Genomic DNA, 27089 nt, shown 5'->3' on the forward strand with positions numbered 1-27089 from the left:
CAACGGCAGTGCGCGCATCCCCATGTATTGAGGCTATAGTCCTCATGCGGGCAGCCTGGGCTCGCGTCCGGCCTGTGGCTCCTTTCCTGCATGTCTCTCCCCAATCTCTCTCCCTGATTTTCGCTTCTGTCCACTTTCCTCCCTATATAATAAAGGCAAAAGATGCCAAAAATAATCTTAAAAAAAAACTAAAATCACCTTGATCCTCTTCAGTACTTATTCTCACTTTGTTAACACCTGAAAATTGCCATAATTCAAAAAGACTACAGTGACCTCTCTCGAGGTGAAGTGTTATATAAGCAAGGAATGAGGAACCAGAAAGTGGAACTAGAAAGGGGATTTGTTAAAGAGTTGTTTGTTTTTTGGGGGCTCTGGAGGTCAGAACTCCATCCTCATATAACCTCTAAATCCCAAAACACTTAGCCTCATTAGAAATGATGCTGCATTTGGACCCTTCAGCCTTTCATAAAGGTTTTATATTTATCAGGGGAAATTCTGGTGTGTTTTTTCAGCTAAAGTGTCGCTGATGCGGAGTAGGCCGCGTGATGGTCACAAGCTTAACTTCTCACAAGTCTACAATTGTTTCAGGACAGCCATGTTGGTGCATTTGAAGTTAAAATTAATCTCTACACCTCCAGACCAGGGTGTTTATAATTCCCTGCTTTTCTCAAGTAGTAATGAATAGACACTGTTCCTGCTATTTTAAGTTATTTGCTGTAAAACCATTGAGAAATTCTTCGAAGGGCACTCTAGTAAAATAGTGTGTTGCATGTTTCTAAAGTTGGGAGTCCTTTCAGTGACAAAATAAAAATGAAAGGTTAACATCAAGTAAGCAGAGGTCCAGAGCTGTATTCCCAGGAATGATTAATACACAAATATCTTAACACTACTTATAACTCATATTGCAACACATATTTTATTATGTCACACTCATAATTAAGAACATATTAAGAACATTTCTGGAGACTGAAAAAGGTAAACTATATTGAGACATTTTCTGTGTGATTTTAGCAAAAAATCAGCAAAAAAGGTTTCACTGGTTAAGTTATATGCAACAGAAATGTCTCCTGTGGTATAAAGAACATAGACAGATCCATAACCATGGGTAAAAACATGAGCAGTTATTTATTGTTATTTTGGTTACTGAATGGGGTGTCTGGGTTTTTAGTTTCTCCATTCTCCAGAGTCAGAAGCAGTGTGTGTGTGTGTGTGTGTGTGTGTGTGTGTGTGTGTGTGTGTGTGTGTGTGTGTGTGTGTGTGTGTGTGTAAAAGAGAAAGAGAGGGTGCTGACATAATCGGAATGAATCAGTGGGAACTCACTTACATAAACAGATTCTTGTCCCGAGCTCACCCTTACCCAGATTAGAAACACTGAAACAAAGCCGCCAACAGCCACCATTCTGCTCTGGCAGTGTGGCTGATTTAACAAAGACTGCCACCTAAAGGCCAAATAAGTTCACTACACCATAACTTTCAATGAGGTGCATAAGATCCATTTTACAGCGTGAGAGGTCTTTATTAGAGTAATGACAATGAAAACAACAGTTACAATTCTTAAAAACACACTTTTCAAAATAGAAAACATTTCACAAACATAAATTCTGTTTATATAAAAGGATATGTTAATAAATATGTTGCTAATTGTAGATAAAAATAAAGAACTGCCAAAGCTGCAAATTATTTACAGTTTTGAATTATACTCAGTGAGAGACACAAAAGCTTAGCTTTTCTTAAATTAAAAGCCATAAACAAACAAACAAAAATAAAGTTAAGTGCCATAAAAAGCAACCTGCTACACTGAATAATCATAGTTACTTTGTGTTTTGTTGTCTATATATAATACACATTCTTAATAGTTCTTATACAGATAGGCTAAGACAAAAGATATCTGATCATCTGCAGTTATGCAACCAAGCATTGTTGCCAAGCAGTCCTGACTTAGTTCAGCATGCCATGAGATCATACAGGATGTTGTTTTATAACCCATATTCCACACATTTATTTGTAGGTCTTTCATTAGTGTTAATATTTGCTGGTCATGCTCACTGTGGCTACAGTGTTTGTGTAAGGGGGCCATATTGCAAAAAAACTAACTCTACATTGTGGATGTCTCTCGAACAAATAAAGCACTCTTAATTTAAAATGACCAGCTTGATATTTAATCCATTCAGAGTACTGATGTGCTTTCTGAGCAAAGTATCTTTGTGCAGTAGCAAATCTTTAAAGTATAAATGTTAAACAAAAGCAAAAACAAAAAAGAAATCCTCTAAGGAAGACTTACACAATGAAAACTCCTACGTTTTACTTCTCATTGTGTTGTCACTTTTCATGGCCCATTTGTCTGTATTGTCAGCCAGTAAGTTGATAATACTGAGAAGATGTTTAGTAAAAACTTGAGAACACAAATTCCCAAATAAAACCATATTTTTTTTCTGATTCTGGTAAGAATTTTCTTAAAACCAAACTTAAAAAATGTTGTTCACTTTTCTCTTTTCAAATGCATTTTTCAAGCATGTGCATCAGGTGTGTCTCTTCATGTGCAGAGCCAGGTGGTCAGAGCGAGAGAAGGCCCTCTGGCACAGAAGACACTGGTAAGGCTTTTGGCCTGTGTGCTTGCGGTAGTGGCGAGTCAGCTCATCGGAGCGGGCAAACTTCCAGCTGCACCCCTCCCAGGAGCAGTGGTAAGGCTTCTCCCCTAAAGAGGAAACAATAAAGCAGATTACTATTACCTGGCAGGGACCTGAAAATTATTCAGAATTTGCTGTAGGCTTTTTTGCTGTCACTCTTGTCAAAAGGGTGTACCTGTGTGGGTGCGGAGGTGAGCCTTGAGATGTGAGCTCTTGGTGTAGGTCTTGCTGCAGCCTGGGTAGTCACAGCTGTGGATGGCGGGCCTCTTTTTCCCTGTGGGCTTCTTTCCACGCTTCCCCTCCATGCCACCAGGGGGCATCTGTGGTCCCATCAGCAGGGGCAGATGACCAGTTGCCTGACAGTGGGTGTAATCACAATAAAGGTTGCTGTTTTGGTTAAAGTCAGGCATGTAGCTGTAGTGATGGGGGTCAGAGGTCACAGCATCTGGTGTGAACCTGTTGTCAGGGAAGGTCACCATGGAGGGCGTGGCATAGTAAGGGTTAAAGTCACATGACAAGACTGTACTGTGGTTTCCTCCGCTGTGCCTCTCCACACTGCCACATTGGGTGAAGCCAAAGTAATCCCCATTGGGAAAACTTGGAAATGCAGTCAGACCCCTCTGGTCGTCATGATAACCATGGAGGAACAGCTCCGGCTGTATCACTGCTGTGGTCTCAGGAGGGGACAGAAGCTCCACCATGTGGCCTCCACAGTTCATCTGCACATGTTCCTGTCTTGTTGGGTCTTTATACATGGGTGCTTCCTGGTACGCTTTGTGTGGGTCTAAATATGGGATTTGTGGATCATTGTTTTCCACGGATGGGTTGAGGTCCGGTGATGGGCTGATCCAATCAGACAGCAGGAACTCAATGTCCCAGGATGCCTGGCTGTCATCATCCAGGACTTCTTCAGTCATTTTTTGAGAGACATGCAGCTGCTCAGAGCTGCTTGGTGACATTTTGTCGTTGAGACGGTCCAGAGAAAGAAAGTTACCCTCAGACTTCCATACCTACATGATGTTGGAGAGAATTGAGAAGTAGGGGTGATGATCATAGAGGAATACATACAGTATCTGTGATAAGAAGAATTCTGCAAATTAACTTCTTTTATTCATTTAAATGTATTTAATATGTAAGCTGAAGTGTTTTTTTTTTGTTTACTTGAATTGTTCTCAACAAATGTCCAATGTGAGTGATGGACAGAATCTTTCTTTTGTATAAAAATTACTTCCACCGGTGTCCTAGTAGCTAGTGCGTGTGCCCCATGTAGGCATGAGGTTATGTCTGTGTTCAAATGCATGTCATTCCTCATTTTCTCTCTGATTGCTGACTAATGCCAGTCAAAGCCCAAAAGCCCAAAAATAAAACTGTCAAAATTATATTAACTTTCTGCTAAAGCTACTATGACGCTTAAGTTGTCTGTGTTATCCAAACTGTCAGGAATACAGTCAGGGAACTTTTCACTAAGAGACGATAACTTCAAAGATGACCAACATGGTTCTTTCTACTTCAGACTACTAAAGTTTAGTATCACTTGAACTCTCAACACAACTTTACAATCAACATAAATTTCCATCATTTACAACTTTAAAATGTGAATTTTATGTGGTCAGTATGGACTGCAGGACCAATAACATGAACACTATCACTTTTACTACACATGCTAGTCAGACAGACTTTTTATTAGGAGAACGATTTAAAAAAAAACTATGAATGTCATTTTGAAGGACCTTCTTTTGATTATGAAGTGCATTACATTTTTAAACATACACTTTTGTCCAAAGTAATGTTCGCTGGAAAAAGAGCAAGATTTAAGCTATAGTTGAAAGTGCATTTATGACAAATAACTCACAATGCTTACATTAAATCCATTTTAATTCATACCGTGACACTCGTAGAATGATTTAAACCGAGATATTTGAAAAACTTTGGTATTACAGTACAAGTGGAGGAGTTTTCACAAAGTAAGATTCCTACAAGTCTGACTTTTTACAAACCTTAACACCCATACTCTCATTATATTCAGAGACTTAAATGCAAGACTTGTTAAAGGAAAGTCCATTTGCAGTCTTCTTCCTTAACTCTTTTAACAAAAGTTGTGTGTGAGACTAACATTAGTAGCAAGGATAAAAGTACAGTAGGGTTTGATTCTGTGCAGTTAAGCATCCAAGACTGCCATGCACAAATAATCTGCAAAATAATAAAGACAATACATGGGAAAGGATATTGCGACTTTTAGGTGATTCTGAGATATCTGTCAACTGAATCAGCTCAACCTATGGGTCCCTGAGTGACACTTCTATGATTCATGTTTTGTCTCAATCAGTATGAAGGAGTAAACCTTTTTTCAACCACATACTCACCTTCATGTTGTCACAGGAATGAGCGAGGCTAGAGAAGGAGCTGAAGGATGGAAGCACAGCCTGTGTAACAGCCATCAGGTAGTTTGATGTGTCTGTAGATTGACCTCAAAATTTTGAAAAATGTAGTTTCTTTTTTTTTTCTTTTAAAGATTTTTTTTTTTTACAAGACAATGATATGTACAGCTAACAGAAAGTAAAAATCCGAGGTCAGGCCATCCACTTTGTGCTAAAAGGCTGCAGAAGTAGTTCTCTAAAACTGTTCTCTTTTCTCCATTCCTCTGCTCTCTCATCCCCTATCTCTGTCTCCCCTCTCTTGTCTATCTCTTTCAGCTGGAGGTCTAACTTCAAATCTCTCTTTCTCATGAAGGTTTTGACAGTTAGGAGGTGGAGCGTAGACATGACTTACGTCGCTGGCTCCTTTTCTATGTCCCTTAAAAATGGTTCACTTACAATCACTTAGAAACTCTCCTATCTCGCTACTGTCTTCCTGTTTGGTGGGTCTCTCCCCCCCATCCAAAAAAATACATAAAAAATAAATCTGAAAAAATGAATGAGCTGTCATTTCCATGTTGTCTGATTAAATGTATTCTCCTTAGATCCAGACTTTAAGTTATTAAAATGTTAATGATAAGATAAAGCACTATACAAGCGCATTTACCATACATTTACTTTTTGGTTTACTCAAGTCTCAGTGTCCACAGTATGTAGTATACTGGTATTAACTTTAAAGGTACATCCGATTCAATATCCTCTAAAACCTACCTAAAATAAAAAGTAGTTACACTAAAATTAGGTGTACAAGTTATGCACACAAGTTATGCACCTGTTCATCTGAAACTATTACAACCTTTTTTTTGTTGAGACCACCAAGTTATTCAACTGATTTGTACCTATAACTGAAACATTGCTTTATTATCATAATATGAATATGAATGACGAGTTGAAAAGGTATTAGATTCAAAGTCCTTTTAAGGAAACAACAAAATACATCAAAACAAAAATATAAAGAATTAAGTTAGATCGATTGGAATAAGTAAATATATTAAAATAATTACATTGACGACATGACCATAGTTAAATGTTGCTATAGTAGCCTTTGTATGCGACAGAGAACAAATCATCAGTCGGACAATGAAACCATAGTTGTTTATTGCATGAAAAAAGTCCTCTGAGGAGTAAAGTAGGAAAACAGAAAGGTATCCAAGGCACTCTGTGCCTCTGCACACGGACAGACAAAAAACCCAAAACGATTATAAATATCCATTTGTGATAAAATAACACAAGTTGAAAATAACAATATAATATTGTCATAATGTTGATACAATTAAATGATAAGTCAAATCCTGACATACTAGACGTTTTATGGAATTCTGCTACACATCAACCAACATCTAAAAAAGCACACTTAAACAGAGCAAAGTGTATAAAACACATAACAAGAAACAATGTTTCAGGATCACAAGCTCTGACTTTGAAGATCGTATTATTTATTTATTTATTTATAAGAGGGGTCAAAAGAGACATTCCATGAATTCAAACAGATATTTAAAATGATTAAATACATGGAAAGTGCACAACTTGTTCACCTACATACCAGACAATCAAGCTTTAGTTTAGAAGTCTGCCATACAAACCTCTTCTCCTTATTATTATTATTAAACACACATTTACAGGCCTCTGTCTTCTCTGAGTACGTGCAGCTCTGACTTCTGAGAAGAGCTGTGTTGACGGTGATTATGTTCTGGTTGCTGTTTATCTGTTGATGTAAGTAAGAGGCAGGCTGCTGTCTTCATACAGATAATGGACTCCTGACTGCTGCTGATCGTCGATGACTTGCCCACCATGATAAACACTCACTCTTTTTACATCAGAGAGACATCTACACAAGACTGAAAAGTGTAGTAGCCAATGTACAAAACAGTCCCCTTATAGCGTTAAACACATAAGACAAGTTCATTTTCACCTTGTGTGTTCTTCTTTTCCTAAGAGTAACTTGTGTGAGTATAATGTTAACATAAGAGTATAATGAGTATATAAGTTAGTATAATGTTAACACAAGACTTATCTTAATTTGGTCTAGTCTTGTACATATTAGTCTTTAATTACTTGTTTATATTTTTAGTTGATTGTTAATATTTAATGTTTACATTGTACAGAGAGAGCACAGTCTACTGAAGTTAAATTCCGTTTGTTAAACATACCTGGACAATAAAGCTGATTCTGATTCTGAAAACAACAACAAAAAAACATGTGCACATAGGTGTAGGCTATGAGTTTTGCAATGTAGACTGAATGCCCTTTAATGCAATTAGAAACCATGACAAATCAATTTGTCAAAGTTATCAACACTGAGCCTTACAATCCCCTCCTATATGCAAATTACTTTTCTCCTTGTTAAATTTTAATCCTATAATATTTAACTATGACAACCTTGTTTCCAAACATTATTCATCCAGATATTTTATTTACAGTTTCTTTTTGGGCTAGGTATATGAAATATATTTTATTATGAGCCCTGTGGGGTATATGAACAATTGTAATTGTACATATTAAAACATTAGACATTTATGATGTGATAAGACTACAGCAGAAATATCCCCTGTATAACATGTCAAGGCCATAGCTTGTTTGAACTTGAAAACGATAGCTGTGAACTCTAAATTTTCGCTATTTCTGCTGTTTTAAATGTTGTTTTGCTTTCCACTGTGACTTAAGGGTTCCTTTATGTTGTGCTCATGGTGGATTAATGTTGGGTCTTTTTCAATAACATAAAAAGCAAGGTTTTAACCTACTCTTTTGTAATATAATCTAGGCTAATATAATGAAAAAGGTAATTTACCTTCTCTTTTGTAACACAATATAACAAAGGGTCAGGTTTTTTACTGGTTTGTGTCATGAGATCACAATTGGCGCAATCATGACTTTGTCTCCCTCTAGTGGCCACATATTGTAACTGTATCGGTTTGTTGAAGAAAATAAAAAAAGCTACGTTTTGAGGAAAAAGTCCCTGTAAATTATACAACACGCGTTTAAAATCTGATGTTATACCACCGTGTAGTGTTAAAAACCATTGGACGTAAGAAAAGCCTTTTATTTCTCCCATTATTACGGAAGTGTTGATGTTTACGATGTTGCCATAGAAACAGACGTCCGTCGTTTTCCACACAGGAGCAAGATAACCAGTGCTTGTGTTAACTTTGAGAGAATTATGTGAGTAAGTGTTCTCTTTGTTTGTGATTTTATATTCTTTCTTTTCATGTAAGTTCTTACACTTATGACCCTCCAATGTTTCTTAACGCCTGATGACCAATCAGCAAGATTCTTCTGTAACTAAACACTATTTTAGTGTTGTTTTGAACTGAGACGCCAATACAAAAGTAAGGGAGTATTGCAAAAAAATCTGGGGATAAATTCTTTACCGATAGGTTTCTTCACAAACGTGTTCATAAAGGGGTCTTTCTAGCACATGTACAAACATTTAAATCCAACTCCTGTAGGAAAACCCGTGAGAGCAGCTCAAAGTCAGGGTACCTGGAATAGTACCTTATTGGGAATATGTCTATGATATACTTATGGATGACATTTTGAAAAAAATGTAACCTTTGCTTTTGGTTGCTTGTGAGGGGTCAAACTAGGGGTTCTTTAGGTTTGTGCTTAAATGCCTACAGTATGTGTCAGATATTTTCATGACCAATTCGTTTTGTTCTACCTCTGTGACTCAGACAATCTCCCCTTATAATATCTGCAAAAAAAAGCTTATTTTCAGAATTTTTTCTCTCCATGGTCATTAACTAAAACTAAGCTATAGTTCTATCTTCTTTCAATAGATAAAACATTGACAATTGTGTCTTAGTGTCTAGGCTGCAGATGGAGGCCTCCCCACAGAGTAGGCCTGGTGGGGGACTGTGGAATAACCCCAGAACCCCCCAGTACAGCAAGAAGACCCAGGATATGCTGAGATGTGAGATTCTGTGCTTGCTGATATGATGGCATAAAAATGAAACAAATAATCATTTATCTACATATATAGAGTATCTTTAACATGGCAATTATATTCTCGCTTTATGCTCAGTAATGATGCAAGAATCAAGGCTCAACAGCCTGCAGACAAAAAAAATCAACCACTGCCTCCAGAGTAAGTTTAAGACTTTATATTACAGTTTTGCTGATCATTTATTGTACTTTACAACGATATAAAATATAAATCTAGAAGTAATATACTGTCATCTAAACTATAAACTGAAAAAACTCTACAGCTGTATATTGTAGATGTATCATCTGACCTTCATTTGCAGAACAAATGGATGACATGATCTTTGTGTTGACGTCACTGCATCACTTCTCCCTCAACACAATATTTAAAAACAATGTAACATTTGACTTTTTACTTTCCCCCATAGACGGAGCAGCTCTACCGCTGACCTCTGATCCCACATGGTCAGCTTCCCCTGCTCAACCGAAACCCTGTAAATCTGCTCAGAAATGCTTACCAGTCAGGTCTCAGAAGCGGAGTGCTGAAACGTGTCGTTCTGGGGACAGCTACACAAGAGAAAAGTTCCGTCCTGGTCCTACAAGTGCGTTTTTGAAGCCAATACAGTTATTACCAATGTTTTAATGTGAAATTGGAATATAGCCTGCTTACATTGTGGAACTGTTGACAACCGTTTTTGATATGTCTTGGAATATATTCAACACACTTTTCTCCAATTCACCCAAGGAGACTTAGAGAAAGAGAAGAGAAGGCTTCAGAGTATTTTCGAAACAGGACAAGAACAGCCCCAAACTCCTGTGAACCAAAATGTTCCTGCATGTGAGAACCCAGAGGAGATTGACAGATATCAGGAAGGTGAGGCTGAATGCACTGTAACATTTGATGTAGGAAAACAATACAGGGGAACCACAGGATAACATTTAAGTTCTGCTCTGCTTGACTAAATAAAGTCAGAACTCCTAGAAATAAAAGGGTACTCTTAAACCGCTCATTTCTTTTGTAGTGCTGGATGAGATAGAGGAAAGAAGACAGTTTCTGGCAGACATGGCTGCTCTGGGAAAGGAGAAGCCGTATATTAACATCATCAACGCTGAGATATCACAGGTAAATATGCACTGGTTTATAAATTGGCTTTTGTTTTTGTGAAGTCCAGGGTTGAGAAAGCATACACAAAGTTTTTTAAACTTGATTGATGATCATGCACTCTATGTATAATGGGCTTTTCATAAAAAAACAAGGTATATTAATGATTTTCTCCTGTTCAATTGCTCTTCAACCTGATCTGTTTAACAACAGAGAATACGGGAACTGACGTTGTTGGACAAGAAAAAAAGAAATGAGAAAGAAGGAATGACCTCTGAAGAGACTGCAGAACAAAAACCATGGACATGAAAGAGATGGTCAACATTCACTGACACTAACTGGAGCTCAAGGAAATTACCAAGAAATCTGGTGCATGCAATATATATCTACAATGAAGTGTGGTGTGATACAAGTATGGTAGCTGACCTGCTGCACTTTACTTTAAATGTATAAGCACAGCCATGAAGACTATGTAAAAGCATGAAATAAAGAGTACACAACTTGCATGAAGTTATTTAATTCCTCTGCCTTCCAGTGTCTGTATTCTTTATAAACTTGATGCTGTTTGTAGGACAAAGGTAAGCTGACAGAAATGTTATGCTACAGGCGCCTACAGAGGCATGGAGGAGAAACGGGAGAAATACAAAGACAATGTTAAAGAAACATCAGGATGAGTAAACATGTCGACATTTACATTAGCTCAAACAAATGATGCTCCGCCAGATATACAGTTGAATAAATGGCACTTGTATGGTCAAAAACAACTTCAAAAGAAATCCAGCTATAAGGCAAAAAAAACAAACAGAAAGGCAGAATGAAATATAAATTAGTGATTGCATATGTTTAACAATTGTTAAAACTTGTTTTTCTACAGCTGTTAAGATACTGTATGTTTGCCTTAACTTCATGAATGCATGTTTGATCGTTCACATGTCACAAACTCTCTGCCTGACAGTTAAAAACTTTCTTCTCTTCCAGACTTCACCTCCTCTTTAACAAATCTGCTGGAGTCTTCTTTTTTTTTTCCTCATTTAAACGCACATTCACACATAAATACTATAGCTTCATTCAACCAAGTCTTGGATGATATGCATTCACACAAGTGACACTTTTCAAGTGACAGTTTTAGCAAAACTTTCAACAACAAAAAGAAAAAACAAGCAAGCCAACAACAATCATGACGTAGCAGCTAGAAGAGCTCCGGTATCCATTGTGGGTTTTTTTCAAGCGTAGATGTTGCAAAGGTTTAAAGCGAAGTTCACTTATAAAACTTGACTTTTTCAAGAGTACCACAGAATTAAATTAAGCAATACATGGAACCATCTAAAATATCTACTGACCTTTGGAATCAACAAGGACATAGTTATTCAAGGTGCGGAAGTCAGAAGCCGAGTAAAAACATGAAATATTAAAAGGTATCAGGGAAGAATTTTCAACCAGCTTCATCCAAAGTAAAATGTGATGAAAGCTCTACAGGGCCGTGATGCTGTGCAATGCAATGATAGTGAAGCACCGCATCAGAGCATTAAATACTCTGCACTTTGTTTAAAAGGCCAGGGAACAAACATGTCAACTCTTGAAGGTAGACAACTGAAAATGGTCTTTAAAATAAGTCAGAAAGCAGGAAGTGGACTATTGGCTGCACTTTAAGTCATGAATGTGTCAGTTAGAATCAAAGGAGAACTCATCTTCCTGGCCTGATGTATTTCTTTCTTCCTTACATCCTTTATTGTCGTCAGTCTGCTTAAAAAATAGCTATCGAATCCTCTTGGAGGAGAACTTGTCCTTTCTATGGAGATTTCTCTTTGCGGGGGCTGTGGCTCTTTCCTGGCTCTCCTTTATGGCTCAGCCTCTTGAGCACCTTGATAGGTTTGAACTTTGAACCCTTTTTCTTCTGCTGCTCAGCCTCAGGGTCCTTATGGAAGTCTGAAGAGGATTAACGTGAGAAACAAAAGACAACATCAACATTTTTAATCTAAATGAAAGACGTGAACATAAACGTTTATCTAAAGAGTCCTTATCCAGCGACACTGGAGTCTTCATCCTACCTTTTTTCTTCAGCATGGCCTCCATGAGTTTATCCTCCTCTTCTTCCCTGTGTAAGACACGCTGTTAGTAGTTGCAGAGTTTTTATGATCGTTAGACTCGAGGTCATTGCAGGCTAACACAGCTAACTGTGTCATCAGTCACCTCTGTCTGTCCTGGTCCATGTTGTTGACGATTTGGTTTCGTTGTTCAATGATGGTTACAAGCTCGGCCATGAGCTCCTGTTCCCGACTCTTGTCCTCCTCCGACCAGTCTTTCTCTGACAGAGAGTTTAGAATGAGTGGTTTCAAGTTTATTTCTTTTAATTGTTTTGAAATGTTTTGGGATTATTGATGGCGCAGTAGATCATCAGTGAAAAGCATAAATGCACTCCTGATCTCATTGACCTGTCAGGGAACCATTACACTAAATGTCAGAGCAGTGTGCAGAAGACTACAGAAGGTGTTGAACACGTTCAATATTCACAAGATTAAAGAAAGGAGTTTTCACTGAGAATGACAATATATTTCCAAATTTAATCCCCCCCCCTTTTTTAAATTGTCTTATCCCGTTTCTTTTCTGTCTTCTGGTGTGTTCTCCTACATTATCATCAGAGTGAATAAAGGTTCTTCATTGGATGATACTTTTGTCTTAATTTAGCATAATTTGCTGTGATTTTTGGCTTGCTATACATTGCAGTTCATATTGCTCAATGCTTCTCTGATGACACTGCTAACATGATGACACCAAACATACCTGGTTTATTGAGGAGACACCTCAGCTCATACTCCACGTCTGCTTGCCTCTCTTCCAGGTTTTGCTGCTTTGCTCTGTAGAGTGCAACAATAACACAGTACATAAATTACTAGTCACATCCATTTACAACTGTGCTTTTCATTTTTTTTACAAGTCTTAACATCAAAAGCAATTAGCCCATATACATGGCAACAGGGCAATAAACAGTGCTTATTCCCAAAAAACTAATTAGCAATGCTTTAAAGCACAGGAAGTTTGATCATTAGAATTAGTTGCCATAAGTTAGCACAACAAGTAAGCTACGAGCACCTCGATGAATGCACCATGACGTCCTGTGTCTAATCAGGGTTTTAATGAGGAGTGTTTGCAGCAGCAGAACACTTTGAGTTTCAGCTGTTGATGTCCCTGCTGCACTTTTAAATATAAACAATATTCCCCGTGTATGTGCCTCCTACAGATCATGTCTTGTACCCACATCATCTCTGCTCCGTGTCTGATCATGAAGAACAAAAACTAATCTCAAATAAAAAAACACGTGAAGTAAAAAGCAAAATGGAGCAGTGTCGGTCATACAGCAGCCGTTCATAACAGACTGTTATAAAGACAGGACGCACATAATGTGCTGTTATTCTCGGCGCGCTGACACTTCACGCGAGCACTTCCAAAAGCACTGCCAGCACACTTCCTGTCCTGAAAAAATGCTGGGTGGAATCTGGGCCTAAATGTGCAAAAACAGAAGATTCTGAATTTTTAAAACCAATTACTTTATACTTAATATATCAGAATACCGTTAAAGGTTTATGATGTTGAATTGTCGTTAAACAGAATTACAAATTAATATAATCAGCATTAGAAAAAGCTAGTAGTCCAGCAATCTCCTTTATCCTTTGAATGCTTCTACATGTACAGCGAATGTGCAGTGTCTTTGACTTCCTTAAAAGTGCTTTATAATTAAAATGTACCATTCATATTTTTATGTAAAAATGATTTCTCAAATCATAGGTTTTGGAAGGAGCAGCTTCTGTTGGGAACACATTTCCACTAAGCACTAAACCTGCAGCAATGCATCACTTACGTGTAGACCAGCTCAGCTTCTCGTCGCACCAAAAGGTGTTTTTCGTGGATGAGAGTAAACCAGTCCACCAACAGGTGCTCCTCATCCTCATCTGAAGACACCAAAAGGGAAACAAATATGACTCTATTCTAATGTTGTTGTTATAACAACGCTTTCATTTTTATAAATTTTTTCAGGATGTTTGTTAATATTCCTGTACTTTTATTTTCCTGAATGTTTAACTCTAAATGAACCCACATCGCCTCGATCCTGCGCTCTCTTGTACTCATGTTTTTGTTTCCATTTCTCTGGTAACATTAACTAAAGAGGAACTTCTGAGTGTTGTTGAATTTTTGACGTGTGCATAGAGTGCATCGTTAGAAGTCTGATTCCTTTGTGTCAACACGTGGCCAATAAAGCTGATTCTAATCTCACTTCTATGTACTGCATGATGAGATAACTTTACATGAAGTAACTGGGATCTTTCTTCTTTAGTAATCTCTGAGAAAAAGAATGGGTTATGTTACCATTCGGGTTGTCTCTCAACTTCTTTTCCAGCTCCACTCCCCTCTTCTCCAGTTCATCCAGCTGCTTCTCCAGCTGACTCATCTCCCCGTGGATGTCCTCTACTGGGATGTACTGATCCGACTGCACCTGGACGGACGGACAGATCATTTGAGTTCTTCTGCGTAATCACAGAAGTGGGGACATCCGTTCTTTTTGTCACTGACGTGTCTTGGTACCTTGCGTTTGATGAGAGGGAAGCCGTGTCCTGGCGCCGGGGGTCTTGCAGGTCGAGGGCCTTTTGGCGGTTTTGCTTTGGATTTAGCAGGGGAAGGAGAAGCTTTCCTATTAAACGGATTCTCCTTGCAGATCCGCTAAAATGAGAAAAGAAATACAGCTCTAATATACCATGTAACCGGAAGTATTTCTTTCTATTAGGAGTTTGGCCTCTTACCTTGTTGTTTGAGTTGCTGCCTCCTGAGGCCAAAGGGCTTGGGGTTGTGGGGGGTCGCGGAGGGGGTCCGGTCCCTTTGCTCTCCGTGCTGCGGCTGGTCTGTGGGGTGGCTGGGGCTGAGCTGGCATTTGATGACATGGGAGAGGGGTAGGGACTTGGCGAGGAGTGAGGCAGCAGCTCATTAGAAGAGAAAGAAGGGGCTGTAGGTTCACACGGTGAACAGATGGAAGGCTCTGAGACACTTTTGGTGAAGGCGTGTAGCTGCTCGCTGCTGGTGCTGCCACCTGACGGGGGGTGAGAGGAGCTGTGGTCGGAGCCAGAGGACAGGCTCTCTGTGCTGAGAGCTGCAGAGGGAGAACAAGAGGAAAGCTGAGGGTGGGAGGAAACTGAAAGGGGAAGGTTGAAACAAGACCAAAGTAGTTTGGACAGATTGAAATTGATCGTGTGGGGAAAAACGAAACAAAAAAACTAAATCAGCATCCATGAAAAAGCATCCCGCTTTATATCTGCTCTGTCTCACAACTTCACTGATGAGTACTTTCATATTTGACAGGGTCAATTTATTTCAAGCCCTTTAAATAAACAACATCATGACTGAGATCTGTTTTTTTGTGTTATTCAGGGTGGAGTTGAGAAGGTAAAGGTGTGAAGCCAACGCTGTGTTTGATATTTGCAGTTGTGACAAACAGCTGTGTGGAGGAGGGAGTGCCGACACCTCTACATGACAACAAAGGTTGACACTTTCATCTCAAACATATCTGTTCGCACCAATCACCTGAGGCGTTTCCAATTTGACTCGCTGTCGAAAACATACCATTGCTATACTCTGACAGGTAGTGGCAGCATGGAGAAAACGTGGGACCGAACGTTACATGCAGCTACTGCTAAACATGAGAACGGAGGAGAAGACACGTTTCCGCGGACTTTGATTTTGTGCACATAGATGTGTCCAATCATAAACAAGACACCTGGAAGACAAACTAAAGAGCAGATAAAACCATTAAGAGCTGAATATTTGACCTTTAAAAATGTTTGAACTCACCTGAAGTGTAACACGCGAGAAATAGCCTCTACACAAAATCACAAAAAAAATGCAGCAAACTTGTTTTTGCATTTTATTCCTGACTTTGAGAGATCGGTTCTCGGTTGGTAAAATGTGACTGTGATCAGACGTACCCTGGTTACCTGCGGGTGGTTGTGGAGCTGGAGGTGCCAGTCGTTTCTTGTTCCTGCTGCTCCCAGGACTGGCGGAGCGTGACAAGCTCCCTCTGCTCGGAGAAGTTTCAGCCTCTCCTGTATCGGCTGGCTGGGTGATGCTGTACCATGGGTGACTAGCCACAACAGTGGCTGGTACCGCTCCTTCTTCAGGCCCCTCTTCTTCCTCCTCGTTATTTTCATCGTCATCATCCTCAAAGGGATTGGAGGGCGGAGGGGGCGTGCTTGGTCTGGAAGCCTCGCCTTTAAGAGAGGACATAGAGCCTGTATTGGGAGGGGTTGCCAGTCCAGCTGGGGGGACAGGGGCTTTCTTCTTCCGGGTTTCTGATTTGACCAGAGCAAGCCAAGGTGGATCTTTGGGTTTATGGGTGCCACTGGACAGGCTGGACAGTGAGATACACAGACAAGGATGGAAGGGGTCACAGAGAGGAAGACAAAAAGATGCAGCCAAATGGAGGCACGGAAGGGCAAACAACTGCGATGCGTGCTGCAAGCGGAAAAACATTCTAATGATATGATACAGACACATGAAGATGAAGGTCAACGAAAGGAAAAGATTTATTTAACAAAAAAGAAGCTCAGCTACCTTCCAGGGGACTGAGATCTTTCTCGAGGTTTGGGAGGAGTAGGAGGCTTCTGGTTTCCCCCTGTGGTTGAAATTGAAAATGTAAGAATGATTATCATTTTATTCATCGATGATCATTTATATTTTTGATTGATGACGCACCAACTGTCAGACCATCTCCTGCCCGGGGAAGTCGAACCCGAGGGGCAGGGCGAGGAGGAGGGGTGGGCTCGGAAACCCTGCGGGGTGCTGGCACAGGCCGACTGGCACCCTCATGATGACTGATGGGTGTGCAAGGGAGGTCCCCATTAGTCGTCAATGTGGCTGGTGTTGTGGTATCTTCCTCTTTCTCCTCCTCCTCATCACTCTCATCAAATGGGTTGGGAGGAGAAGAAGAACGTGGCGTCTTCTCAGGCTCGCCGACGCCCTCCGCCTCTTCTGTTATTTCCAAAGAGGCGGATTCATGCGTTGTAGCAGCAGAGACTGTGGCGGAGTCACATTGAGGTGAGTCAGTGTCATTCTCTTGCCTCGCTGGTGAAGGAGTCTTTGGCCGGTCCTTGTCACGAGGGGATGTGTGAGGAACTGTGCTGCGGCCAACCCTGGCAGACTGGACCACTTCTGGTTTCTTGCTGAGGTCTGGCCGGCCATTCCGATTGGCTAAAGTTTTCCTTGTGAGGTGATGTGTGCAGACCAAGGCCCCAGAGATGCTTCCTAATTTGTAGGATCCAGGAAGCAAAGTGCTGTGACACTCTGTGCACCTGAGACAACAATGACACAGAGCAACATTAAGAGCTTTGAAAAAGTCTAAGTCTAAGGTGCAGCTCGAACCCGAGCTCCTGCAGCCACATGTGTTTGTGTCTTTGGGCAAGATACTTTAACACCAAATTGCTCCTGCTGCATCGTCAGCGGCGTACGAATGTGTATGAATGCATTAGTTAATATTGACAGACACTTTAATAAGCAGCCTTTGACATCAGTGTATGAAAGGGGAAATGTGACCTGTGTTGTAAAAGCGCTTTGAGTGGTCAGAAGACTGGAAAAGTTGATTTACACAAGTCTGTCAAATTATTCAAAAAGGGTAATCTGGTATTCCTATTTATAAAAAAAAAAGAAGATAATTTCATAATCTAAACGTCTCCTTGAGTTAGAATCAGAAGTCATACATTTGCATGCAGTTTTAACTTTGTATTGAAAATTGTGTCATTTTTCCTCTTAATAGCAAGTGACACTGAAAGAGAAAATAACAAAGCACAGTGAACATTATAAACATAAATAAGCCTCCAAAGGATTCATTTCATATAATTATGCTGATGGAAGAAAAAAATGGTTGTAATCTGATCTCTTCAATCCCATTAAACAGTAACTATGTCATACAGTAATGTGTCAATGTATAAACTAGTAAAGGTAAAATGTGTGTTAAATCACTCTTGCCAGTAGTTATATTCAAGACAAAATCTTTAGTTATCACCAAAACCCTCAAAGAAGTGCCTTTTTAAATTGTGTAAATAGAGATGTGCGAGGATCACACAACATAGTCAACTCGTGGCTTTGAATGTGTGTTTAACAAACTGGTATTTGTAGTTGTGGCAGCAGTTTTCACCTGAAGCAGTTGCGATGGTAGAGTTTGCCGTCGACCAGAAATCTTTGCACCAGGTGGACGTGTTTCTGGCAGGCGGCGCAGGTGCTGCTGAGTGTGCTGCGATTGGCTCCTGAAAACGCTGCCACACCCGTCTGCGCGGGCCCGCTTGGCTAGTGCAAGCGGCCGGGTTGTCGTTTGCAGGCGGGCGACAGGGAGAAGACATCAGGGGAACAGGGGGAAGATGAAGGAGTAATGGGGGAAGGGGAGATCAAACACGGAGTCAGGATTTCAGGATGTGGATTATTCATTTTGTTTAGCTAGCTACATCTACTTTGCTAATTTAATATCTACTGCTCATTGATTCCCACGGTTCATTCCTGCAACTCTTTTTTTTTCTGTTAACAGCATTTGATCGACACAAAATTTATTTATCGTGACAAAAAAAAGGATTAGAAAAAATACTCCAAACAGCTTGGGTTAGTGGCTCGGGGAATCGTAAAATTTGAAGACGATTGATCCTTAGTAATACGTTTCTTGAGGCATTATTTTGGTAAGTAGAAGAGGTAATCAACAGCATATTCCACAACAGTTCACACAGGGGTTTGTAGCACTACTGTTAGTATTTTGGATTAAAGCGATGGTTAAACAAAAGACTGACCTAACTGTTTAGCTTTTTACCTCCTAACCCACCCCCGCCCCACCCCCCATCCTACTGCCTAGAATCAGGACTAGAGAGTGAAGGGGGGGTCAGATGTGAGGAGGAAGAAGAGCAGGAAGAGGAGGGAGTGGGATGAATTTCCATCTGAAGAGGGGGGTTGGGGGTTGAACGTTGAGGATGCTAGCACAGAGAAGTATGGCGATGGAGGAAAGAAGTTGAGGGCATGCAAAGAAAAGAGAGACAGGATACAGAGGCTATCTTTATAGGATTACTCTACCTCTGTTGCTTCTATTTCTCCCTGCTGTGCAACACAAAGCCCACACGAGGAAGTGGTACGTATAAAACATTTGGATATGGTGCATTGTTGGGACTTCAATGGCAGGATGGGATTTGTATTGCACAGATGTGATGACTTAATACTCTCACAGAGCACATGCAGAATTATACTTAGATAATCCAAAGCTTAACACAAATATACTACCAGCAAAAGATTTGAGAGGGCTTCAGTGGGCTTCTTCAGGCCTCATAAGAACACCATAAACTCAATAGCTAAGCACCTATCAACATGCAGTATCATGTAAATATGATGCAGTCAAGTGATTCAGATCGAACAGGTATTATCCGGGCCCAGAGTGAAGGGCAAATGTAGAACCAAAACCTAAATTCCTGTTTATTTCTGCACATTCTCCTGTTGCCAAGTGTTGTCTTACCTCTGACTCGACACCTTTGTCTTCTAAGAGAGTTGGAGGCCTTTTCTTCACTGGCTCATTGTGACCACCTGAACTCAGCCTTTTCATACAAGGAGGGTTTGCTGTGAGGAAAGAAATCATCATTTGATTGTGTCAACGAATCGTTTAAGCTGTTGCAACATCAAAAGGTTATCTCATCTCCGGCTGTGCAGAGGGTTACGGTAATAGATTTTATGACTCTATAGAATATAGAATCACAATCCTTGATTACAGCTATTATAGAAAAATAATTTCAACATTTAATTCCACCGGTTTTATTTCTTTCTGTTTAAGCAGTACAATGCAGAGGCTTCCTTTCTTTTTACAATAACACAAAGAACTAAATGGTTTAGGAAGAAGAAACACTTATTAAACTGTCCTCTTTACAAAATAAACAATTAAAAGATAATAAACCACTCTTGGCCTCAAACATGAATAACCAGCCATTTATGGAACATTCGTGATTTGGGTTTTGTGCGCTCTGGCGCCCACCAAAGGTCTCTAACTGCAACTGCACCGTCTTTTCTGTTAACTTCAAATACGATCCATCTTCATTATTGTACCCACCTTGAGACTTGTTGTTGAAGAAGTTGTAGTACTGGGAGACGTACGTGATGATGCTGAGCCGGTCAGGAACCTTCATGGAAACCATGTCTTCGGGATCCAATAGGGCTGGAATACCCAGCTGTGTCTCGGCCACTTCAAACGCCTGTGACGGTGAAAAGAGAGACAAAGAGTTCAGGAGGGAGGAAGGTAGTAACATACGAGTATGAAAGCTAAACTCATTTTATTACATATGCTGTGGATTAGAGTTTAAAGTAGCCACACTGACAACAGTCGACAGTGTGATATATGGATCACCCTGTAAACTAGAGAATAAATACAGATGGACAACTGTCTGTTGGCACATCTTCACATCAAAGTATAAAAAAACATACTATTTCACACTCTGATAATCACTGATCACATCACAGCTGTCTTATTCATGCATACTTTATCACTAAATAAATAAAGAGCACAACATGTGCCTTCAGTCAGTCTTGCTTTGATAAATAAACTACGAGTCCAACTGTTGGAATGAAACAAGAAATAAACTAAATTATCATCAGGAGACACAGCAGAGAAACATGTCATTATTTATAAGAAGAGGGTGCTCTGGTGTTATTGTTGCCACAGATACAGAAAGCGTTCCCACGAGTGTACAAACTTACCAGGCAAATATGGACAAATGCCCCGACTTTATCAAGATGTCTCGACCTGGTATATGTACGGCTTTATACCACAAGGGAGGGAGGGAGTGCAAATATGGTTGATCAAGATGTTAAGCATCGACATACCGTGAAAATATTTCCCTTAACATTGTTATTACCCAGAAATGAGAGCGCCGCTGAGGTCACATAACAACACAGACACAATCGTTGGCAGTCACAGAAGACTGAAATAATCCGGCTAAAGTGGAACTAAACCTGAACTTATTCAAACGACTTATATAAATAAACCCCTGGTTTAAATAACGTTTAATTACAATAACTCACTTTCTTAAAGTTAAATGAAAATAAAATCATGTTCTAGAAGATGATGACATGTTAATGATTCTCAAGTCAGTCACGTGTTTATTGTCTCTTTGCAGTTAGTCTAATCCTCCTTTGGACAGGTGATGAGAACTAGCATGTATGCTAACACACTTCAACAATATATCTGGTTCATGCTGTGTGTCTGTGATGCCAAATAAAGTCTATCTAATCTAATCAGAATGTGTGTCACATTCCTTTACAGTCAGATAGTGTGAAGCAGGTCTAAACAGCGACAGAAGTATGAACTAGCATGACAGGCTCGCCTGCTTTCATGACCCTCCGCTACACCTCATTTCATTTCAGGTCTGACCCTTTGTTAAAAAACCCTTTCCCTGTTTAGAATGAGACTTTCTCCACCTGCAGGCCTGAGCTCTTTTATTCAAACTAATACAGAAACGATTCCCTTTCAGGACCAGTGATGTCTGTTTGAATAAAACACTCCAGAAGAGGGGTCTCCAACCTTTCTTCACCTGAGAGCTACTTTAACAAAAAGAAAATGACTACGAGCTACTTGCATCACAACGCTTGCATTTATTCACACATAACGCACATCAGCTGAAACAGGCTACTGTTTGTACACGTGTGACAAGCTAATGCTAATCAATAATCTTAAATTCACATCAAGGTCCAAGAAAAAGACAACTTATATTTTACACTTCTTATTGTTCAACATAGTAACTATGTAATTGAAAATTCACATTAATTTCCAAGAAAACATGACTACTTTACACAAGTTTTTATGAGCCAAATATATAAATAGTGGAAAGAGGTTACTTTACTGTCGTTGGATTTATTTATTTATTTATTTTTCAACTGTAGGTCAACCTACAGGCGAGCTACTGAAAACCTGCCCACGAGCTACCCTTCGCTCCCGAGCTACCTGTTTGGAGACTCCTGCTCCATTTAAGGCGCTCACATCAGCCTCCTTAAAAACACAATCGGATTTGAGTTTTTCTCGCATTTATTATCACAGATTAATTCGCTGCATCCATAAGGACTAAATCTAAGTTGGTAGTTGGAAAAATAAAAACTCAAATGACAACTTGTCCACAGTGATATTCATTTGTGGAGCCAAAACCAGCAGCCCCACTCACCCTGAAGCTTTTGTAAAAAGCATCAAAGTGCGGCCAAAGTTTGGCTCAGACTGAAAATGTGGTGACTCCGGTTTCCTCCTTTAACATTCTGTTAACTTTAAGATGTGCAAAAACCCCAAAAAGGGAAATAAGTTACAAAAAAAAGCTTCTTTGTTGGATTAAATCCTTTTGATTTAAAAGCTGAAAATGTAGCACTTCTGCACTTACAATCCTCTTAACATAGTCCCTGCATAGGCTTAGGTCAAGGTTTTTTTTTCCATTACCCAGAATGCTTTGGCTTGCTCTGTGGGTCTTTTACCCTCATCAGGCTCCAATAGTACTTCTCTCCACAGTGACAGTCAAATACACTCAAGTCTCACCCACCATGACTGCAGTAAGTTTCCGGCTGAAAGGAGAACAGTCATGAACAGATGCTACATCCGTCACTAAGTGCTCGGTTTAAGCTGTCCATGAGGTGATGTAACCCAACCTCAAAGAACAAAGTGTAAGATTAAAAAAAACATACGAGATGACAGACGTGTCAAAACTTCAAGTTGACTCACCAGTCGGTTGTTCTCGTAAACATTCTCTTTAGACAACGAACAGAAGTCTCTGAAAAGAAAAGACAGAAAACAGGTTCAATCAAAACATCGGAGATAAAGCTTTCATACAGTACACATCCTGTATATAGACTGCCTGCATCAACTGAAAATCTTTGGTTTCATTTTATATGTCGGAGCTCCTGAAGAAGACAACAAAGAAGTTACTGTCTACACATCATGCTGACACAGGCTGGCACTGCATTTAGCCTGCTGACCCATTTCCACATATGTTATGAACCATCAAGAAGCTATTACTGGCTTGACACCATGAGAGGCAGTGATGGTGAACAGCAAAGCTTCCTCGATGTCCCAAACCACCCACAACATGATGCCTGTTGTGCAAAAACTGCTAGGACAAAAGGGAAACAAGGTTGTGCATCAAACAGGCGAGATGGGCTGATAATTACAAGGCCCTGCTTTGAAAGGCCTGGAGCGAAGAAGTGAAGGCAGGCCTCTCACCAGTCAACATCCTGCAGTAAAACTGGAAAATATCTGAGGTTTTCTGGAAAGGAAAGTGTGGTTGGTGTTTATGCACTAAAGTGTGTAGCAGCAGCAGCAAGGGCAACCGTGTGCAGAAGAAGTACTATGACCCCAGTGAGATCCTGAGTAGACCATGTGGAAGTCTCAAGAAGGCAAAAAATCCTGTAAGTGAGTTCTGTATTGGAGCAAGACAAAGTGACCTCTGTTCTCTCTAATCTAGTTCCCATGGCCACAAACAGAAAGCAGCAGCTACAGTGTCAAGATCATGTCACAACAAGCCTGCTCTGTTTGCGCTCTGATTGAACTGCAACTACTTCTCCTCACCAAAACTGTTGGGAGTTCAATAGAGCTGAAACGATTCCTCGAATAACTCGATTAATTCGATTACAAAAATTCATAGAGGAATTTTCGCTGCCTCGAGGCTTCGTTAAGTTTTATTTTTTTTGCGTCATCAAAACTTTGGTATGAGTATAAAACACGTTTAATGTAGCTGCAGCTACCTGCTCCTCTCTCTGACACACAGACACTTCAGCGCTAACACGCACACACACACACACGCACACGCGAGCGCGGCGCGCCCCTTTTAACTTTTAGTCAGCACACAGTTGATCCGTGATCCATACGACCCAGTCGGGAACACGTGATCCGGTCAAACGGTCGGCTTTTCTCCGTTCACTCTCTCCGTGTTTGCAGCTAACATAACGATAGCAACGTCCTCTCACAGTCTCTGTCATAGACGCATCTATGGTCTCTGTAGTCTGTGAGCGTGCTGCAGGAGCAGACAGAGATACAGTTCTAATAATAAACAGGCTGATAATATGAAATGTCTGATGTCTTCAAAGCTAAATCAAGAGATAACTTGTTTGTGGAATAATAATTTAGCAAATCTATAGTTAAAGTTTCTCAATTTCCTTATCTGACATAATGATTGATTCTGTGATTGATTCAACAGAACATAATGCTTTCTCAATTAAATGTACTGTAACAGATGTGTAGGCTACACAAAACACTATTTGTTATTTCAGCTATTAAAACGTGTTTGGCCTGTATTTTTCATCTACCTGCCGCCTTGACCAGTGAATCAGAAAGTGAATTTGGGACCCTGTCAGTAATATGGTGAGTGTCAGCAGCAGCTGTAGAGCAGAGGTGGTTGGCTGTAACAAGCAGGCGTTTCCATGGTAACTGCAAAGAAGCAGGTCTGTAGGGACGACCCAAGACGAGTTAAACCTTAATTAAGCAAAAGTATGATTTATTAGATTATTCGATTAATCGACAGGATATTCGATAGAATACTCGATTACTAAAATATTCGATAGCTGCAGCTCTAGAGTTCAAACAAAGTACTGATATGCCATGTGTGAACCTAATCCACTGTGACTCAAGTCTGACTCTGAGGTTTATTTTGGGAAAGGGGACTGCTGAGGAACTGTGTGCGTGTTTGTGTGTGTGTCTCCTGCTTGTCAGGCATTTAAAATCCTCATGATTAAAACCTGGGTGAGCCAGTATAGCTGCTAAATCTGGCTCAGTCAGAAGGAAACGTTTGTGCTCGAGCATGCAGGATTGGGATTTGGTAACAACAACGAATAGAAAAATACAGCTCGATATTTTGAACAGTTTGAAGTTTAAGATGGGAAGTAGGTGACACGTACCAGGCACATTATGGTCACACATGTTAACATAGAGAGCACAAAGTGTGAGATGTAGAACATGTAGATGAAGTGTCACTGTTATGCATGTTTGAGTTCGACCAGTATGCGAAAACAACTTCATTTAAATACAGCAGCACTGAATGCACTATCTATTACTCAACGAGGCCTTTGAGGAGTTCTGTCAGCAAAGATCTCTGGCTCCATGTTTGAGTGACAGTTGAGTATATGCTTAAACACAGATCAGACAGTTTTCATTGCCAGTGTCTCTCCTCTGTACCAGCGCGTCGTGTTTTGATGAGAATACATCGGCTGCAGGATGCAGGCAGAACTACAATGGCCCGACACTGGAGCTAAATGCAGTTTGACAGGCGGAGGTCTCAGCTGCAGATTAGCCCGGCGGACTGTCTGTGTGAATCAGAGGTTGTTTTTGCTGGGCTACTACAGACACACAGGGGGCTGAACTGGGAGGCATTCGGGACAAGAAATTGAGCAGGCCGGGTGACCAACGCGTTTTTTTCAGATTTGTTCACTGACTTTCAGCTCACTGTTTGGTTGTGTGTGCATATATATTCCACTTCACTGGCTTGTCCTTCACTGACTGGTACAGTGAGCGCTTGCTGTGCTACCTTTCAAGCATTGTCCGCTTTGCCCACAAGTCTGGACCACCTGAGAGGCTGGCTTGGCAAGATGCTTGCTTTGAAAATCATTTCCTCAGAGCAAATTCTTTCCCCTAACACTAAGGAGGGATATAATGTCTCATTGACTGGATGCTGTAACACAATCCACCACCAACAACAACATGGGTGGTTGACATGTTTTAAACACTTGATGCTGTAAATCGTGTGCACTGAACAACTGAGCTGTGAAGGGCCACATTGTGTCACAAATGTGCATGCCCAATGTGAGTCATATGAAGGTCAGAGACTCCATGTCTATTTAACGTCACAATGTAATTTATCCAAACAAATAACATGATTTACCTATCTTAATACAGACATTAAATTAGCCTTCAACATCTCACTTAACAAATGTAAGTTAAAGAGTGAGGATTGGGTTTCCTGCGTCTGTTAGAAACATAACTGTAAGTCATTTTGCTCACACTGATGCTGCAGTGTTGTTTTTGTGGCTTCTCTGCTGTATGTGTAAAGCTCGAGGCGGGGTGTTGTTACAGACAGGGCATGGCTTGACTTGTCTTAGTCAACGACAGTGTGCTGTATTCTTACCCAAAAGTGTAACATAATTACATGAACAAGTGCAAATATATAACATAACTAACATGTTTGGGAAACGTGTTTTTACCACTATATATATCACACTCAGCAGGACTAATACAGAGTTAAACGTGGTCTTTTCCTTCTTACATAATATGCACTCTGTAATCCTAACGTTGTGTTATAAAGGACCAATTTAAATCACTGAATATTCAAGGGAACAACAGATTCATTTAGCTGCTGGGATCTGCCTCCATGACTTCAGAGGATTATATTACAGGTTTACATATCAAAACATTTTCAATAAAGACATCTTATGTGTCTCTTAACCCCCCACCCCCCTCCAAAAAAAAAGATAAACTGGAGACAAATGTAGCCAGCTGCGGTGTCCCAACACTATTATTGGACCCGTATACAATACACTTTATATCATTATCAGTAATCACTTTAACTATTGTTGGTTACTTACATCAACTCTGGTCTGTAACGATGGATTATGGCACAAAATGCCAAACCGTCCCGAAAGGACGAGGACATGTCCTTTATTTCCACACCGTTGTAATGTTCACATTGTATCCGACACCACTCCTGGAGAGCCTTCAGAGATCCCATCATACTCGAGACCAAATAATCCGAGTCAGAGCGTTTCTGCTTGTCACCAGTTTAAAGAGGACAACACAAAGTCTTCTCTTGAGTCATAAACGAGTAATCGGCAGGGTTTTCAATGAAGGGCGACAGTCAGACAACACCCGATGATGTGATCCAACCACTGAGTCAAAACTAGCATGGCTCACAAGTTAGCTGAATGGTAGCTAACTTTTGCAACCACACACATCCTCTCCCCTGTTATCTGTTGTGCAGTGGTGTCCCGGCAGTCATCACATCTACCTGGGACTTT

The 27089-nt window shown here is 40.3% G+C and overlaps 3 protein-coding genes across 5 annotated transcripts; 1 reads left to right on the forward strand and 2 right to left on the reverse strand.

Annotated features, from left to right (window-relative positions):
* Positions 1-1367: 1367 nt before the first annotated feature.
* On the reverse strand, positions 1368-5426 carry klf1 (Kruppel like factor 1 (erythroid)). The gene is made up of 3 exons (XM_079372266.1): positions 4991-5426; positions 2803-3637; positions 1368-2695 (listed from the first exon to the last, which is right to left on the reverse strand). Exons 1-3 carry the CDS (start codon positions 5063-5065, stop codon positions 2520-2522), a joined length of 1086 nt encoding a protein of 361 aa, XP_079228392.1. The 5' UTR covers positions 5066-5426; the 3' UTR covers positions 1368-2519.
* A 2667-nt stretch (positions 5427-8093) lies between these two features.
* cUnh22orf23 (chromosome Un C22orf23 homolog) lies at positions 8094-10583 on the forward strand. Of its 2 annotated transcripts, none has more exons than XM_079372300.1 (7): positions 8094-8200; positions 8818-8951; positions 9063-9125; positions 9391-9564; positions 9708-9836; positions 9985-10085; positions 10278-10583. In XM_079372300.1, exons 2-7 carry the CDS (start codon positions 8858-8860, stop codon positions 10371-10373), a joined length of 657 nt encoding a protein of 218 aa, XP_079228426.1. In that variant the 5' UTR covers positions 8094-8200; positions 8818-8857; the 3' UTR covers positions 10374-10583. The 2 variants fall into 2 exon arrangements, with proteins under 2 accessions (XP_079228426.1, XP_079228427.1); XM_079372301.1 differs by having other exon boundaries at positions 8101-8200; positions 8844-8951.
* Positions 10566-26807, reverse strand: micall1a (MICAL-like 1a). 2 transcript variants are annotated; one of them, XM_079372181.1, is made up of 16 exons: positions 26661-26807; positions 22813-22861; positions 20170-20311; positions 19585-19685; positions 18238-18386; positions 16800-17395; positions 16659-16719; positions 16043-16455; positions 14858-15201; positions 14643-14777; positions 14427-14553; positions 13921-14011; positions 12846-12919; positions 12255-12369; positions 12113-12159; positions 10566-11990 (listed from the first exon to the last, which is right to left on the reverse strand). In XM_079372181.1, the coding sequence occupies exons 1-16, from the start codon at positions 26804-26806 to the stop codon at positions 11854-11856; spliced, it is 2727 nt and encodes a 908-aa protein (XP_079228307.1). In that variant the 5' UTR covers position 26807; the 3' UTR covers positions 10566-11853. The 2 variants fall into 2 exon arrangements, with proteins under 2 accessions (XP_079228307.1, XP_079228306.1); XM_079372180.1 differs by having other exon boundaries at positions 16034-16455.
* Between the last annotated feature and the right edge of the window lie 282 nt (positions 26808-27089).

The sequence above is a fragment of the Symphodus melops genome, assembly GCF_947650265.1.
Source record: "Symphodus melops genome assembly, chromosome: 2".
NCBI lineage: Eukaryota > Metazoa > Chordata > Actinopteri > Labriformes > Labridae > Symphodus > Symphodus melops.

Coding starts and splice junctions, on each gene's coding strand:
- micall1a (XM_079372180.1), bottom strand. CDS start 26,806: ATGATGGGATCTCTGAAGGCTCTCCAGGAGTGGTGTCGGATACAATGT. Junction 20,312..22,812: donor TTTACGAGAACAACCGACTG/GTGAGTCAACTT, acceptor TCACCGTCACAG/GCGTTTGAAGTGGCCGAGAC. Junction 16,720..16,799: donor AGGAGATGGTCTGACAGTTG/GTGCGTCATCAA, acceptor TTTCAACCACAG/GGGGAAACCAGAAGCCTCCT.
- klf1 (XM_079372266.1), bottom strand. CDS start 5,065: ATGGCTGTTACACAGGCTGTGCTTCCATCCTTCAGCTCCTTCTCTAGC. Junction 3,638..4,990: donor ATTCCTGTGACAACATGAAG/GTGAGTATGTGG, acceptor AACATCATGTAG/GTATGGAAGTCTGAGGGTAA. Junction 2,696..2,802: donor TCACCTCCGCACCCACACAG/GTACACCCTTTT, acceptor TTTCCTCTTTAG/GGGAGAAGCCTTACCACTGC.
- cUnh22orf23 (XM_079372300.1), top strand. CDS start 8,858: ATGGAGGCCTCCCCACAGAGTAGGCCTGGTGGGGGACTGTGGAATAAC. Junction 9,565..9,707: donor GTTCCGTCCTGGTCCTACAA/GTGCGTTTTTGA, acceptor AATTCACCCAAG/GAGACTTAGAGAAAGAGAAG. Junction 9,837..9,984: donor GATTGACAGATATCAGGAAG/GTGAGGCTGAAT, acceptor TTTCTTTTGTAG/TGCTGGATGAGATAGAGGAA.